Source organism: Carassius gibelio, chromosome A17 (genome assembly GCF_023724105.1).
Source record: "Carassius gibelio isolate Cgi1373 ecotype wild population from Czech Republic chromosome A17, carGib1.2-hapl.c, whole genome shotgun sequence".
Classification (NCBI taxonomy): domain Eukaryota; kingdom Metazoa; phylum Chordata; class Actinopteri; order Cypriniformes; family Cyprinidae; genus Carassius; species Carassius gibelio.
The window spans coordinates 8,243,240-8,261,012 of NC_068387.1; the positions used below are offsets into that span (position 1 = coordinate 8,243,240).

At 38.8% G+C, this 17,773-nt stretch overlaps 1 protein-coding gene across 1 annotated transcript in view; it reads right to left on the reverse strand.

Moving 5' to 3' along the window:
• Positions 1 to 17,773, reverse strand: part of LOC127933192 (probable JmjC domain-containing histone demethylation protein 2C) — a 54,295-nt gene that overhangs the window by 16,700 nt on the left and 19,822 nt on the right. The window contains exon 3 of the mRNA XM_052529990.1: positions 9,101 to 9,214. Within this exon, the coding sequence (XP_052385950.1) occupies positions 9,101 to 9,214 (114 nt within the window). The remainder of the gene's footprint in view (positions 1 to 9,100; positions 9,215 to 17,773) is intronic.

Genomic DNA, 17,773 nt, shown 5'->3' on the forward strand with positions numbered 1-17,773 from the left:
GATTATGCACTTTCAAGTCTATCTTCAAAAATGTGAGTGACAGTTAACAGGTTAAATATTAATTAAGGCACTTGGGATAGAGAAAAGACAAATATGAATGGAGGAGTTAAGGAAGACAGATTTTTTTGATTGAAAAAGCAGTCAAATCTAAATCACAGTTATCTGAGCTCTCTCTTTCTCTTCCATCAGTCTTCATCTGGCTAGTCTAATACCTCAGTCCAATTCCTCCTCTGTGACCCATATACGACATCATCATCTTCCCTCCCTCTCTCTCTCACACACGTACACACTCACACATATGTTTGTTTTTGTGAAAAGTGGGGACATCCCATAGGCGTAATGGTTTTTATACTGCCTTACACCAACCCTACCCCTTAACCCTGACCCTCACAGGAAACTTTGTGCATTTTTACTTTCTCAAAAAAACTCATTCTGTATGATTTATAAGCGTTTTGAAAAATGGGGACATGGGTTATGTCCTCATAAGTCACCCTCTCCTTGTAATACCTATGTCATACCCATGTCATTATACAGAGTTGTGTCTAGATATGACACAAAAACAAGAGAACACACACACACACACACACACACACACACGTGCAAATACAAATGCTAAGGTGCAGGGAACAGAAATCTTTCACAGCAATACTGTGAACTCTTGTGACTTCCTTAAAGACACAGCAGCAAATAATGACCCATTTAACTCTGTCGGAGAAGGTGAAACATGGTCAAGAAAAACTTGTCTAAATAAAACAAACTGGGGGGTGGGGGGTGGGGATGCCAATGGTAATATACATGTATGAACCGACAGCTATCAATCATGTCTTCTGCACACTTACATTATATAAAATCTTAATTATTTCAAGAGGTCTTACATTTGTGGACAGAAATAATGAAATTGTGATATGGCCTGATGTGATTTTTAAACACTGAACATTTGAAAGTAAAAGCTACGCTGTTGTGCCTTCTGCAGGGTTGTGGTAACAGTTTACGGTCAATGAAAGGCTTACATTTACGCCAAGCCATTCTTATGATCTACTGTGTATGTATCATACCTGCAAACGTTCGTCTTTTGGATAAGTTCATCGTTCTAACAAGCAACGGCTACTGTGTATATATTTCTTCTGTTCCGTAATCACCACTTACTGTCAGAGAGTGGACATTTTAAAATTAATATAAATAATGTGTAATTTTGACAGACTGAAAGGCTGAAATGAGGTTGGTCATTTTTAAACTCAATGTTTTCATCAAATCCTGTATTATTTGAACTCTAAATGTGTCTAAATTGTCTTTTTTTTTTACAGTATATGGTATCAATATGGTATTAATGACAAAACATTATTAACAAGAGCTCACCACAGTAGGGCAATGAGATCTGCAGCTGCCAGCTGTGTCGGTGTGATCCGTGTGCGTGTGTGTGGAGTTCTAATAATATCAGTGAGTGTGTGTATGTGTGTGTGCGTGTGTGTGTGAAAGAGAGAGTGAGCGGCCATCTCTGATTACTATCTGCCCTTGCATAGCAAACATAAGGCGTTGTGTGTGTTTGTGTGTGTGTGTGTGTGTGTGTGTGTAAGAGAGCAGACTGCATGAGAGAGAGGGAATGTGAGGGAGAAGGAGAGCAGGACGGAGGGAGACAGAGAGAGAGGGGGAGAGAGAGATAGAGAGAGAGAGAGGGAGAGAGAGTGTGTGTATTACTCATCCGTGCTTCAGTTCTCAGGACGAAGGGAAGACATGATTTATTCATTTACCCGCAGGCAGGTTTTGATCTCTCTCTCTGGCTCAGACTGTCTTTCTTGTCTCGCTCACACAAACATACACAGTCTCTCTCTCTTTCTCTCTCTCCCCTGCTGTTTCTGAGCCTCTCTCACCTCACACTCTCTTTCTCTCTTTGACAAACACACACACACACACACACACACACACAAACAGCTCTGCTTCACTGGCCTTTAGGAGGAGGGGTAGCGAATGAAGGAGGAATGAGAGCGGAGATAATAAGACGGGGGGATGAGGGAGGTGTGATTGGAGAGAGTGTTGTGTGGGCTGGATGAAGGGCAAATTGAGCTAATGATGATGGTAAGGTTAATTAGGGTTAATTAGCGTGTTACAGCGTGGCTTTCTTTGATTGGTGGGCTGGTTTTCCTGCTTTTAAACTTCACCAAACAATGAAATTCACTCACTCTGTCAATCAAGACAAACACACACACACACACACACACACACAAAGTCAAACTTACTCTGAAAACAAAAGCATCTCTGCATTTCCCTTATACATATAGGACACACACACACACAATACGAGATCATAATCTCATTACCTACTAAACATAGACACATAAACAAGATCTAAACTTGACAGAGCACACACACACACACACACAAAGCCAAACTTGCTCTGAAAACCAAAGCATCTCTGCATTTCCCTTATACATATAGGACACACACACACGCACACACACACACACACACACACACACATATATTAACTACTAAACATAGCCACATAAACCAGATCTAAACTTGACAGAGCACGCACACACACACACACCTCGGCTGACCTAAGCACATGAGAAATTAGATAAAGGCACGAACACAGAGAAACAGAGTGACTCAAACACACTCCAGAGGACGTGATGCACCGCAGGAGAGGATGAATACGACACCGAGAAAAACAGATCTATCAGAAATACACCGAATTTATTCTGTTCATTCTTTAGTTTAGCAGCACATTTGGATATTTCAACTAAAGATTGTCTGTCACAGTGAAGCCTCTGTTAACATTCATGTCTGTCTTTATGACAGCTACTTTATTCACAAGAGCATGAAATTATCTCCATTAATATTGAATCCTGGACTTTAATATTTCAGGTAAAATAAATTTAGTTTACACAGTAGAGTATGATGTTAACAATACCAGGGTCAAGAGTATGATTCCCAGGGAAGGAATGAACTGATACTGAATGCAATGCCTGTCGCTTCGGATAGAAGCATCTGCCAGCTGCATATATATATATATATATATATATATATATATATATATATATATATATATATATATATATATATATATATATATATATATATATAAAAGGAAATGGAAAGTGAATGTTTAATAAACATCATGCATGACATTCTGTTGACCGCCAAAGGCAATCATTCAGACTCATTCCTCAGTGTATAAAAACAGAGATGTATTCACACTCATGCACTTACAATATATGGGGTAAGCGTACAATAGTGAAGCTTAACCCAGTAATATATAGTTTGTTATGATGCATGCCGTTGGCTGTAAGGGCAAAAAGCAAGCTTTTTAGGCCACATATAATTTCAAAATAACCAGGTTTAATGTTAGGAAATTATGCAACAGTTTAATATTTATAAAACACAGACAAAAGCATTTAAACTGACAGGTCATTACTTCAACTCCCATTCAAATTCTTCTTCTTTTTTTTTTTTTGCATTAAATTAATACTTGCAATGATGCATTCAATTTATAAAAAGAAAAGACTTTTACATTGTTACAATATATATATAAATATATATATATTTCAAATAAATGCTGTGTTTTTTACTTTCTATTAATAATTTTTATGTATAATAATTTCCACAAAAATCTTAAGCAGCCTTCTTCAACATTACAACAAGAAATGTTTTTCGGGCACCTAATCAGCATGTTATAATGATTTATAAAGAATCATGTGACACACAAGTCTGCAATAATGACTGCTGAAAATTCAGCTTTTTCCATTAAAATTTATACATTTTAAACTATTATAAATGTTATTACAGTAAACAGTTATTTTAATACTCATAATTATTAGTTAGTTAAACAAATTCTAAGTTTTGATTAAATAATTGCAGCTTTAGTGAGCATAAAAGACAAAAATTAAATTTTTACAGAGTGGATGGCGTGTCACTCCGTGCCGCAGTCGCTGTGAGCCACGGGATGAGAACCAGTAAAGAAAAAGGGCCAACCAAGAAACATATAAACATATAATATTACATTAACCACAACCATCATGGCCTACTTTCCATAATCCAAACAGCAATCATTTTTGTTTTACTTGAGTTAAGTCACATTACAGAAATGAAATTCTTGACATGAAAGCAGTTAATGGCATATTCAGAAATGCAGTGTATATTTGTATTTATGTAGTACATGATAGCCTGTAAACAAATGAAATGTCACAAAGTTGATCGATCTAATGGAGCTACAAATGGAGCTACTCGTTTATCCTACAGTAGACACAACAAAATCCAAATTACAAACACAAACCCAACTGCACCAAACAGAACTGATGGATGCACTGTTGCTTTCAGTCGGCAACCACGGTTTAGTAACATGTCAATGTTTTACAGAATGAGAGAGACGGCACATGCTGGTGTGAGAGAGACAGAAAGGACGGGACATGACAGACGTCACACGAAGAGTGAGATGACCTCAGTCTAGCGCACAGCCAAAGCATCACCACTGCAACATGTGCAAGAGAGACATCGGCTGATCCAACTATTGCATCAGGAAGAGAGAGATGAGGAGACAGAGAGAGAGAGAGAGAGAGAGAGAGAGAGAGAGAGAGAGAGAAGAAGGGGGAGAAACAGACAGACAGACAGATTAGTGCAAAAGATGAGCTTGTATGTTTGTAGCAGCTTGTGTTTATGTATGTACAGAGAAAGATCATAGCTGGAGAGATCAGGAAGAGAACAAACAAGCTCATGCTCCTTCCTCCGGCGAGAACACACACACACACACACACACACACACACACACGCACACACGCAGAGAGAGATACAGAGGGTTAGAAATAGATGATGCTGAAAAGTGCTTCATTGAATTCAAATTTGAGAGTAGAGAGAGAAGAAAAGAGATGGAGATGTGCATGTTTGAGAGAGGAGGAGAGACAGAAAGGCTTGATTGAGAGGGACAGAAGAGAGAGAGAGAGAGAGAGAAAGAGAGATGTGTAGAGTCTGAGGGAGGGTGATGAAGTAGATGAGATAATGACAAACAGAGGAGAGCGAGTGAGAGAGAGGAAGGATAGAAGACTGACACACACAAAGAGTGCTCATAAAAATCAATGCAGGAGTCTGAAGACCTGTCCTTCAGTAAGAGAAGAACGACAAGTGCTTGAGCAGAGATAGAGAGAGGCGCTCTTGTCTAAATATACCTCTGAACATAGATCCCTACAAAGCTCACAGATTTTCACCAAACACAATTGAAAGCCAGCAAAGACGGCTATTTTGTTCCTGTTAAACACTTCCTCCTCTGCTGCACTGACACAGCAGCTCAACCAGAGGCGTGAGTTTGGGGTGAAACTGTCCGATTCTCCGACCAATATAGCAGACAGGTTTGAAAGTCATTTCTTCAAACATAATTGTTGACACCAGTGGCACAGAAATGACAAGCTTTAGCTTAAATTGAATGAGAGGATTGTGTTGTTGTCCATATTACCATATGAACACACTGTCCATGATATCATAATCCAGAATTTATTTGAATGATAAGTGCAAATTTTATAATAATATTTTTGTTTTCAATAGCTGTGTGTGTGTGTGTGTGTATGTATGTATAAATACATAATACATCACACTATAAAAGCTAATGGCTGTTTGATATTGGTCATGCAGTTAATGGTTCATGTAGAAAAATTGTTTCACTTAGATTATTGTTATTATTAGATTGTTTTCTCTGTTACTAACATCATTACAAATTTATGAGCTCTCTATTTTTTGAAGGTTAAATGAAATTTTAAGCGAAAGAGTAGATAAAAACAGATAAATGAAAGATTTATCTAAATATGTGTGTGTGTGTCTGGTGTGTGTCTCTGTGTGTGTGTGTTGTGTCTGTGTTTGTGTGTGCGCGTCTGTGTCTGTGTGTGTGCGCGTCTGTGTGTCTGGTGTGTCTCTGTCTGTGTGTCTCTGTGTGTGTGTGTGTCTGTGTGTGTGTGTGTGTGTGTCTTTGTCTGTGTGTGCGTCTGTGTCTGTGTGTGTGTGTGTGTGTGTGTGTGTGTGTGTGGCTGACTCACAGCTGAGTGTCTTTCTCACCACTGCCTCAAAAGGGAAAGTGTTCCACAGAGCCTAATGGAAACCACTCTGTCTGCTTTTCCCTTCAGTAAACCTCTCCCCCTTCTCTCACTTACTTCAGTCTATCTCTGTCATACACAAGAACACACACACACACACACACACACTCACTCACGCAGGAAAACACTATGTTTGGAGCTTCCTAAAAACAGCTGCACTGTTCCCATTTCAGCTCAACAAGTCAACAGTGCGTAATCCTTCCCTCTACACACACATCTCATTACTCGTCCACTCACATACTTTCTCACACGCACAAACACCCTCAGACTGGCCCCTTGACATGTGCTAAGTAAAAACACAGCTTTGAGTTGTCAAGGAAACAGCAATAAATACACACAGTGCTCTGTCCATGCTCCATTTTCCCTGATAGATCTCTCTCAGACTTTCTCTCTACACTTTTATCTCTCTCTCTCTCTCAGGCTGCTCAGTAATTCACTCACGTCTCAGAGCTCAACATTCAGAGCTGTGGGTAACAGAGCGGTGGAGAGAAACACAGTATAGTAAATAGAGCAAAGAGTAAAGTTAAACAGAAAGGGAACAGAACAGAATAGTAGACTGTAAAAAAAGAACAGAATACAATAGTGGTATCCAATAACGGTTAAGATTGCTCACGGATCACCGTTTAGGGTCCCGGGTCGGTTCGGTATGTGCTATGTGCAGGTAAAAAAGGACCATGAAGTGTGGGGGGTCTGGAGCAGGGGCATTACATATTGAGTGTGGTGTGTCGCTCTTTTCAGTTCAGTTTGAATATCGCAGAATAGAGTAAAAGTGTGGGGGGGGGGCAAAGTCAAGTACAGTAGATTAGATTAAAATGGGACAGAGTTGAGTGTAGCACAACTAGATCAGAACAAAACAGTAGAACTCTGGAATAAATAGAATATAACAATAGAATAGAATGAGGTAAACCAGAATAGATAAAGTGGAATAGAATAGAATGACATAATAACAGAATAAATTGAGTTAAGTAGAATAGAATAGAGTGAACTACAGCAGCATCGAACAGGGGTGCGTTTCCCAAAAGCATAGTTGATCACCTGTTAGCAACTTAGTTGGTTGGCAATGGGAAATTGTATTGCAACCAACAAAGTTGATAACTTAGTTTGCTAGCTATGCTTTTGGGAAATTCTACCCCTGAACAGTAGAAACTTGGCAATTTGGCCATATCTATTAAATTGAAGGGGGTGGTACAGTAGAATATAATAAGTTTAGGCAAAGTGGAGTAGATTAAAATATAATAGAATAGCACAGAATAGAATAATCAGTATATTACACACTGTACAGTTGGAGTACAGTATAATTAAATAGAACAGACTGGAGTAGAGCTGAATAGACAGAATGGACAAGAACAGATGAGCACAGATGAGTGTAGAAATGGGCAAGAACAACATACAAATAAAATAGAACTGAGTAGCATAGAATTAAATAGAAAAAAGCAGAAAACAGGTACGTACATAACAAAAAAAAGAATGTAGTGAATTACAGTTGCACAGAATTAGAGTGGACTTGAATAGAATGGAATGAAGTCCAGTGGAATAGAACGGAGTAGAATAGAATAGAATGTGGGAGTACAGGAGGGTTATGTGTTTAGAGGCTGATCCTCACAGAATTGACAGAACTGCAGCGTTCAGAACACATCAGTGTCTTGTGCAGTGCTTTATCCAGACTCTCTCTCTCTCTAATGTTTTCCCTCCCTCTGCCTTGTGTTTCTTTCTCACAGCCTCAGTTCCGCCTCCACACACACACACACACACACACAGAGATGAAAGAGAGGGGGTCTCGCATTTATCATCCATCCACAGGCATCAGAGACCGGGAGTGATGAAATGATGCAGCGGTGTGTGTGTGTATGTGCGCGCGCAAGTGTTTCTCCACAGCTCACAGTGAATATTAACAGTCCTGTGTGTCACACTGTCTTCTCCTGCACTAAATTATATGATTGCGCCTGTGATTATGATAACAAACACAGCCTGCAGGAGTATGTAAAGAGTGAGGAGCATGTGTGTTCGGCTAATTACACCCCTTACAACAACACACACTCACACACTGCTAGATTCACTGTGAGAATAAGCTCTAAAACACTCTAAAACTAACATACACTACTGTGCTGTCTGCTCCGTTAGAGCTTGTAGTTTACATACTGTAGAAATATTAATATAACTATATTCCTGTGTTTACATCATGATGCTATTTTCCAAATGTGTTTCCCCCGGAAAGCTATGACTTTCAGCCGTTTAGTGAATGGAAATCTCATTATTCAACACGTTTTATCACATTTTTTTACTGCCATATGATGAAATGGTAATTTGCAATTAAACAGACTGTCAGGGACATGCATTCCTGAGGGCATTCTCACAAATGCTAACCAGCACTTCACACACACAGATTAATTAAACCAGTAATGACTGGGAAATGTCATCATACAACACACTTTTATGATGATGTCTGAGAAAGCAACCACACAAATCACATCTTCAGCAAAAATGTCAAACCTAGAGCAAGCGAGAGAGAGCATAGAAATGTATTAAATACAGTTGTTTTGTCAGTAATAAAATTCTTTCTATTATTTTTTTAACAAACTGAAAAGGTGAGAAAAGGCTAAATGAATTATTTCACACATTAAAATATAGCTGTATGCAATCATATATATATATATATATATATATATATATATATATATATATATATATATATATATATATATATATATATATATATATATATATATCAGCATATCGTCACTCTTATTCGTTATATGTAAGGTTCTTATATTGATATTTTATGAATGCCATAAAACACTCAATGTCTAAGCAGATCAACAGCTCACCTCCCAGAATTCAAGTAGCATAAAGAGGCATTGACTAGACCTTAAGAAGAAGACTTCTTTCTAAACTTTCTACATTTCTATGCAGTGGGCTATAATTTCATCACACTGTTATTTAATGGATGTCAATCACACATAGTTACACAAAGGCAACAACAAAACACCCACACACAGACGAATCTGAATAACAACTGGCGCACACACCTCGAATGGCTGGAGCTCCTCCTGTTCAGTGTAGAACTCCAGCTGTCTGTCAGAGATGAACTCCACCACCGTCCAGCCTCCTACGCATGACTGACCAATCAGAGGCCGGAATCTCTGCAAAACAAACAGTCTCATCACTTCAGAAATCCACAGAGCTATCACAAACCTTTCAAGACCAGACAGTCTTGAACTCATGGTTTATTTATTTTTAAATAATCAAATAAGTGAATTTTCATTATTATTAGATAAGGAGTGTGTGAAAGAGAGAGAGACAGTGTAAATATCTTGTGAGAATTTTGTTATTTCATTAAGTCATATTTTCTATGCATGGTTTTTATTTACATAAATACTAGGCCAACACAATCAAAGTTTCCATGTCTGGCTGTCTGTTTTGTGTGTGTGCACATGTGTGTGTGTGTGTGTGTGTGTGTGTGCACATGTGTGTGTGTGTGTGTGTGTGTGTGTGTGTTATGCAACATAAAAATGTTCATGTCTCTGAGGTATCCTCAAGTGAAACCTAATCTACATGTGGCCACAGTGTTTTGGGATGTGCATGTGTATGGGGGTCAGGTTTAGCCTACATTGTGGGGACCAAATGTCCAGCCAGTGTGGAATATGACTTAATAAACATAACAAATAACGTCTTAATGAAAATGCTAAAAAGTTTGGGGTTAGGCTTATGTCCAAAGGAACAGAAAATATCATTAGCTCGTTATAAAAACTACAGAAATCCATGGAAAGTCCCCAAAAAGTGTGTGCTTTTGCAGAGTCCTGATGCACGTGATGACTTGCGAGGAGCCAAACATCAGTCATCCAAAACCGCTATTCACAAGTAGTGTGTGCCAGTTCGACTATGTGTGTGTGTGAGACTCATAAACCAAGAGCAAGGGGACAAACAGAACACGTGTGAGCTATTTTTAGACACTCTACTGTGTGCCGCGCACTCACATACACTGTCACACACACCACACACACTTACACACCTTTACCACACTGTGGTTTGAGACTCTGTTCTGTCAGCGAGGCAGACAGAGAGAAAGGACAAACAAACAGCACATCAACTTCACTATGACATATATCTAGGCACAGAAAACACATTTAACGCATGCACACACTAACAGATACAATTCTGCAACAAATACAATATTATAAAATACTATACAGATGTAATAGTGATCACAAGGTGTAGTGATCGACCAGGTTGATATTTAACCATTTTGTGACTGTTGTCATAGGCTAGTTATAAAAGAGGTTGGTTAGAAATCCATCACTTAACAATAATACAATAATAAATACTTCTTACAGAAATTAAAGTGAGAGTTCACCCAAAAGTGTAAATTCTGTCATTAATGACTCATCTTCATGTAGTTTCCAAGCCCATAAGACCCTCGCTCATCTTCAGAACATGAGGGTGAGTAATTAATGACAGAATTGACACTTTTGGGTGAACTCTCACTTTCAAACCTTTAATTAGCGAGGCATGGGCATCAGAACCATTGTGTGTTTACTTTGCACTTTAAAATAAACATCTAAATGAGTGTTTGGTCATGATGTAAGATTTTCCAAACCAGTATGACTTTCTTTCTCCTGTGGAACATATAGAAAGACATTTTAAAGAAAGCTGGTAACCGAACAGTTTTGGTAACCATTAACTTCCATTGTAAGGGAACGACATGAGGGTAACAATATGAGTAAATGACGACATTTTAGGATGAACTACCCTTTTAAGTGAGAGAAATAGTCACAATTTCAAGGAAAGTCAATATTTTGAGCTATAAAGTTGGGACAACAGAAACAGAGTTTTAGAGAATTAGGCTACTATTTAATTTTTGTAACTCTGTGGCATCCATGAGTGCTTTAAAAAGCTATTTTTCTCATGAGAACCGTTGACTGGTTCCCACAATGTAGGTGATTTCATGTTTTATGGCCCTAGTGGTGACATTTGTGATGACAGTCACATTCAACACATGGAAGCATCTTTAACAGTGATCACACACACACACACACACACACACACACACACTTTCTCCTCTCCCTCTGTCCTTTCATTTCTCTCTCTCACAAAGACAATCTAGGTCACACACCTGCTGAAGCACGGCCATACACCCTCACTCTTGGCAGAGCACACAGTGTTGCCATGGTTTTAGTGTGTGTGTGTGTGTGTGGTACATTAAGACTTCATTAAGCCTTTAAAGCTGCTTGAGTCTGTCTCTACACATGCTCTGAGGGACAGAGAGTGGTGTGTGTGTGTGTGTGTGTGTGTGTGTGTGTGTGTGAGGGAATGCGTGAGGGTCTATATTCGTATTTGAGAATGTTAATATTTCGTGTGAAGAAGGATGTGTCTATGTAATTAGAAACGTCTGCTCAGCACAAAGCCACATTTAGGAAGACTTAATAAAATAGGTCAGAGTGCGCACACACATACACACAGACACTAGCAGGAGTCACTGCTGATTGAATAAACAGATAATACAGAGACAGATAGACAGTAAATGTCATATCAGTCCACACAGAGAGAGACTCTGGGGGAATAACAGCGGTGTTGATCACTGACCCTCGGGCTGTGACACACTGACACGCGTCTCACCGCTGTAGCTGCTCTTTAACCCATGCAGGATCACTTTCAGCCTGTCCCTTCTGTAAATAACATGCATATTTTCATTCTACTGTACTAAACTAGTGTTCAACTGGAAGAAAAATCACTTATATATACAAATATATCAATTATTTCTCCATGAAAACAACCTAATTAAAAGGAGAACCAAATTTGACCCAGGAAACTCTCGTCTCTTCGGTAGTTTCAGAAGAACTACGTCTCATGCTGTGGTCACAAGCTATACACTTCAACTTTCAGTATTTATCATCAAATCCTCCCAAGAACATATTATCTGTGCTAGCCACTTGAATATCATAGAGCTACACACTTAACTTTATATTTCACCAAAAGAATTTTGAGAAAACGATCCGAGACAAAGTTTGATATTTAAATGAATCCCTGAGCTATAAAACAGTGACCCGTGAGCAATATTGTCCTCTGGGGTAGAACTAGTTCTCGAGGGTTTCTAAGTGTTTCACAGAGAGGCAGAAAGTGTTTCTGAGTTGGGTAAACGTGACCTTTTGTGTCTGTTTTTTCCCCTCTTGGTGCTCGTTCTGGATGAAGAACTGCCTCTGCTTTAAATTTCTGATGAAGAGATTCAGCAAATACTTTCTTTTTAGTGCTTGCCTGCATTCAAACTGCTCTGATTTAGTGCTAAAATCCCTCCAAACTCTTTTAGAATGGGAAAATTTGATTCATGTTTTAGACCTTTATTTTTACAAACAGTACTTTCTGCTAAACAGAAGCTTATTTCCATTTTATTTACACACACACACACATGAATATATAACGGCTATACGTTTTAATTTTATGTTATGTTAAACAGCTATGATAGATCTGTCTTGTAGTGTTGGTGTGGTTCACTGAGCTTCTGTAAGGTTGTTGAACTCACTTTAATGCACAATTAAAGCTGATATTGCAGCACTTGTGATAAGAACGACTGTGATCTGATATTTCACACGACATGACCTCCCTTTGAGTTCAGCCGCTAAATGAACGCCTGCATCTCTCTGACTGTAATTAATAGCACAGTGGGGAAATTATGTATAGGTGTGGGAATTATTTTTATTGATGCTTACTGTCACAGCATACAAGCTTAATTCCTTACCTAAAGAAAATAAAGCCCACCAAAAATATTCAAGGAAACAAAAATTGGACATCTTGGGAATGTAGTGTGATATGAGTGCTGATCATCACACTTAAATACTCACACATGGAAACATCGAGAGGGAACAAAGCTTGTAGATCTCCCTAAGTGCACAAAGACTGACGGTGATGTTCTTTTTTCTTTCTCCTTGCTCTGTCTCTGTGTGTGTGCGTGTGCGTGTGCGTGTGTAAGAAGTAAGAACCCTCTTTGTTTTGGCTCTCCAAGTGGCTGACAAGCAGCCAACAGCCAGACAGAACCTCAGTGTGTGTTTGTGTGAGACAGAGAGAAAGAGAGAGCTACAGAGAAACTGGGTAAGAGAGAATGTGTGTGGGTGTGTGTGTGTGTGTGTGTGTGTGTGTGTGTGCGCGTGTGTGGCGGGTAAATTTATTTCCAGCTGAGTGAGTAATAGTGAATGCACTTCCACAGAAATGACTCCCTCTCTCTCTGCACACACACACACACACACACCAGATCGGCAGTAAATATGTACACATAAAAAACAAATCTTCAAACAGAAAATACAAGCATACATCATTCATGACCTTTGCTCTGCTGCGCACACACCAGCAAAACTAACACACACACCAGACTTGTGGTAATATACACACACCAAAACAAATTTGCCAGTCGTAAACTGAACTTAGTGTAAAAACTCTTCTGCTACCCCACACATACACACACACACACACACACACACAGGCTCTCTGCAGTGGATCATCTAGGTTATATTTGTCTCTCTAGACACCAGTTAAACACACACACACACACACACACACACACATTGCCTATAACCTCCACAAGCACCAAATTACAAGCTTAACTGATGCTGCTAATGGCAACTTGGACAGGCGTCTTGCTCTGTGTGTGTTCTTGTTTTCGGTTTTTGTTAGTGTCAGGGACAAAACAGGAAAGAGGGACAGAGAAAGACACTTTCAATGTAATGATCAAAAGAGTTAGCAAATTAAGAGGCCTCAACAAATCAAATCAATCAAACATAACGAAATACAAATCCAACGTTCAAACAAACACATGTCGCCTAAAAACGTTGGTTTGAATATATGAACATACAAATCTAATGTTCAAAAGAAACTGTGATGCCCAAAAACAAAGTATGGGCAGGAAGTTCACTGACAGAGACAAGATGTGACCAGACATTTGTAAAAACACACACACACACACAAACGGATGCAGGACACAACAGGACGTTCATAAAGGACAGATATGGAAACATCAGATTTTATCCACAGATTTATCCAAATTTAATCGGGTTCAGTCCTGGGAACAAAGTGAATTCAGTTTGGTTTCAGAGGAACTTTAATGTGTCGTCTGTGGCTTTCCTGAATCCACGGTCATTCATTAAAATGACATTTTGGAAAAATGAGCATGTGTGCACCACTGTGTATGTGTGTCTCTTTCCCCTGTCTGAGCAGTCACAACACAAACAAACATCAATGTGTGTGTGTGTGTGTGTGTGTGTGTGTGTGTGTGTGAGAGTGTGTGGTCCTGTCTCTTCCTAAATGATTACATCACTGGCGCTGACTGGAGCTCATCACACACCCAGGCGTATAATCTCTTAACCTGGATCTATTTAACTGCCTGCCATTACTGACAGCAGAATCATCAGACAGAGAGAAAGAGAGAGAGCATGTGTGTGTGTGTGTGTGTGTGTGTGTGTTTGTGTGTGTGTGTGTGCCTTACACACATGAGAGCACAGACATGCATGTAAACACTGTGGTGGGCGAATGTGTGTGCACGAGATTGAGAATTAGTGAGTGAGAGAAGTGAAAGAGCGAGCGAGCGCGTCTGGTGGAAGATGTCGACATGTGGTTAGACCGTTACAGGCACAGTGCCAAGAACAGACGAGGGGGCGGGGGTCTCTCTCACACACACACACGCACACACACACGCACACACGTGTGCTAAATATAGAGCCCTGCCGAGTCTTCCATCTCACACATACACCTTGTGAGACGAGTTCAAACACAGAGACAAACAAGCATGAGATGAAAGGGATACCAACATGTAGGGCGCTATGATTCCTGCAATGTGGAAATCGCAGACAGAGTTGTGAAAGAGTCATTAATGCAGGATTTACTGTTTAAAAGCACAGTCATGTTAGCGATATGTAGGCAAAAACAGGTCCTTTTATTTAATACTGTAAATAGTGTGAATCTCAGACAGAATTCCTTTCCATTGGTCAGCATGGTGAACATGAGTGAAATTTGCATGGGGGACTCCAATGGGAACACGGACCTCTATTGAAATGATTGGAATTTGACCATTTAAAAAAAAAAAAAAAAATCCAATGGTAAATGTGGCCATTGAAATTTGTGAAATTTTGGATTAATAAATCAAAAGTAGGACCGTGTATTTAATCAAATTCAAACTGTGACACAGACTGGTGTCTGTGATTATTAAACTGCAAAAAGAAATATGATGTCTGAGTTTTACAGCCAAAGAGCAGCGCAGTTTTGTTTCCTGGAGTGAATCTCTGCTGTGCATCATAAATGCATTTTTATCTGATTGCAAGTTTTATGAATTGATAACCATGGATTTTGATGATCGTTTTGTATTAAAATCTTAAAACACAGACTTTATTCAATTTTTATTATTTTTACAATTTTAATAAATTATCAAATTGTTAAAGTTTTATGAATTCAATTGATTAGACACCTAAAGTTACTCCAATAAATCTGAACCCAGAAAATTTTACATTAAAAACACAGAATGTGTTTCCTTTTTTGTGTGTTATGAGCATATGCATGTAATAAAGTCGGAAACAGTCATATAGAGGGAAAACAAGACTGATGAGAGAGAAAGACCCCAAACCCCCAGAGGACATAAATCTCCTAGGACACAGGCGTGCGGTTGACCCGTTATTCTGTGGGGTCATGGGGTAATGTAAGCTCTGCAGCAGGTACATAAATATGACATTGAGAGCAGATGCCAAGGTAACTCGAAACAACTCTACAGCTGCGTACACACACACACACACACAATCCTAACTCTCTATTTGAACTATATTCAGACTGATGAAGTGTAGCGGGAGACGGCTCTCTCTGTTCTGTGCTCTGCTGGTCTCTGGGAAGGTAGAGAAGGAAAAATTAAAAGACAAATGAAATAAAGTGTGTCTGCCTCTCTCTCTCTCTCTGAAGCGATGGCACTGTTGTGCAATGTCCCTTCAGAAATAAAGCACAACTGATGTCATGTCACACATTCACGTAAATCACACAGCAAATCATGAATTATTAGTAAATCAGATGCTGAATGTCTGTGAAATCAAAGCTATGTATGCAGACACACAGCAGACTGCATTAGTGATCTATAATAATATTATTGAAAACAGGATTAGAAAAGAAACATTTTATAGTCATCAACTTCAAGGCTGCATTTATTTACTCATACATACAGAAAAAAATGGGAATACTGTGAAATATTTGTAATTCATTCCTGTGATGGCAAAGCTGAATTATCAGCATCATTACTCCAGTCTTCAGTGTCATGTAATCCTTCAGGAATCCTTATAATATGATTAAAAAAAAACATGTTTTATTATAATCAATGTTGAAATCAGTTGTGCTGCTTAATTTTTTTTTATTATTGAGATTCTAAATATTGCACTTTAAAACGTTATACTTCTATATTTTTATTAATTTACATGTTCATGCACAGTATTACCTATATAGTTCAATTAATGAAGACGAGGTTCCTCTAAATAAGGTGCAACTGGAACAATCACAATGTAATGTAGTTTATGATACCCTAATAGCAACAATGCAATGTGTGTTTAGTAAAGGTTAGGCTTTATCATGACAGGAGTCATTTTCATATAAATGTTTTAAAGGTACATTAGTATCAGCTGTTTAACAGTAAAACAAAAAGGGTCAACATTGTGGCAGAAGAAATCTCAACTAACATTTTAAATGGACCTTGAGTATTAAATAACAAAAATGTGGCTTCTTTAAAACCTTTTAAATCAATGTTGAAATCCACTTGACATGATTTTTGGGTAAAAAAACAAAACAAAATTTTGACTTCAGATTCTCTTTCACCTCTCGTTTCCTAGAATCCCCTTCATTTCATATTCATTAAAAAACACAGGTCTTTCTGTTTTCACAATAAAAAAGCCTGTAAAGGTCAAAATGTTTCTAAGCACTTACAAATATGTACAAATTCCCTCATATATACACACACACACACACATGATAGTACAAACACATCATCTGTTCTTCCTCTTGATGCATCGACATTTCACACACACACACACACACACACACACACACACGGGCTGTGTTAATGGTTCGTCTGACAGAAACACACACATTGACTGGCTTTCTTCCCATGAGTGAGTGTCTGTCTCTTCTAATCTCTCCTCCTCTCTCTGACAAGTACACTGACATACATGCCATGTTAATTTTTGACAATGAAGGTCAAATAGTGATAGAAATAGGGGCCAGGGAGATACTAGAAAGAGAGAGATAAAGGCAGAAAAAGATGGTGTGTATGTAGGTCACGGTGATAGAGAACAGCTGCTGACTCAGTGATATTCTACAGCAAAGACAGTCACAAGCAGATCTATCTGTGTGTGTGTGTGTGTGTGTGTGTGTGTGTGTGTGTGTGTGTGTGTGTGTGCGTGCGTGTGCGTGTGTGTGTGTGAGAGAGAGAGAGAGCGAGAGAGAGAGAGAGACTAAAAAAGGAAACCAGAGTGTGTCTGTGGCTGTTTCAACCCACAGGAAATTTTATTGCTCAAGAGATTCTTTCTCAGTTATATTTCATTTCAGTTTCTCCTCTAGAACAGAACGAATGAGATTATTGTAGACACACAGTGAGAGTATAGAGTTAAACAATTAGGTATAGGGCAGTGATCCTCAAATCTGGCTTGCTAGATCCACTTTCCTGCTGAGTTTAGCTCCAACCCTAATCAAGCAAA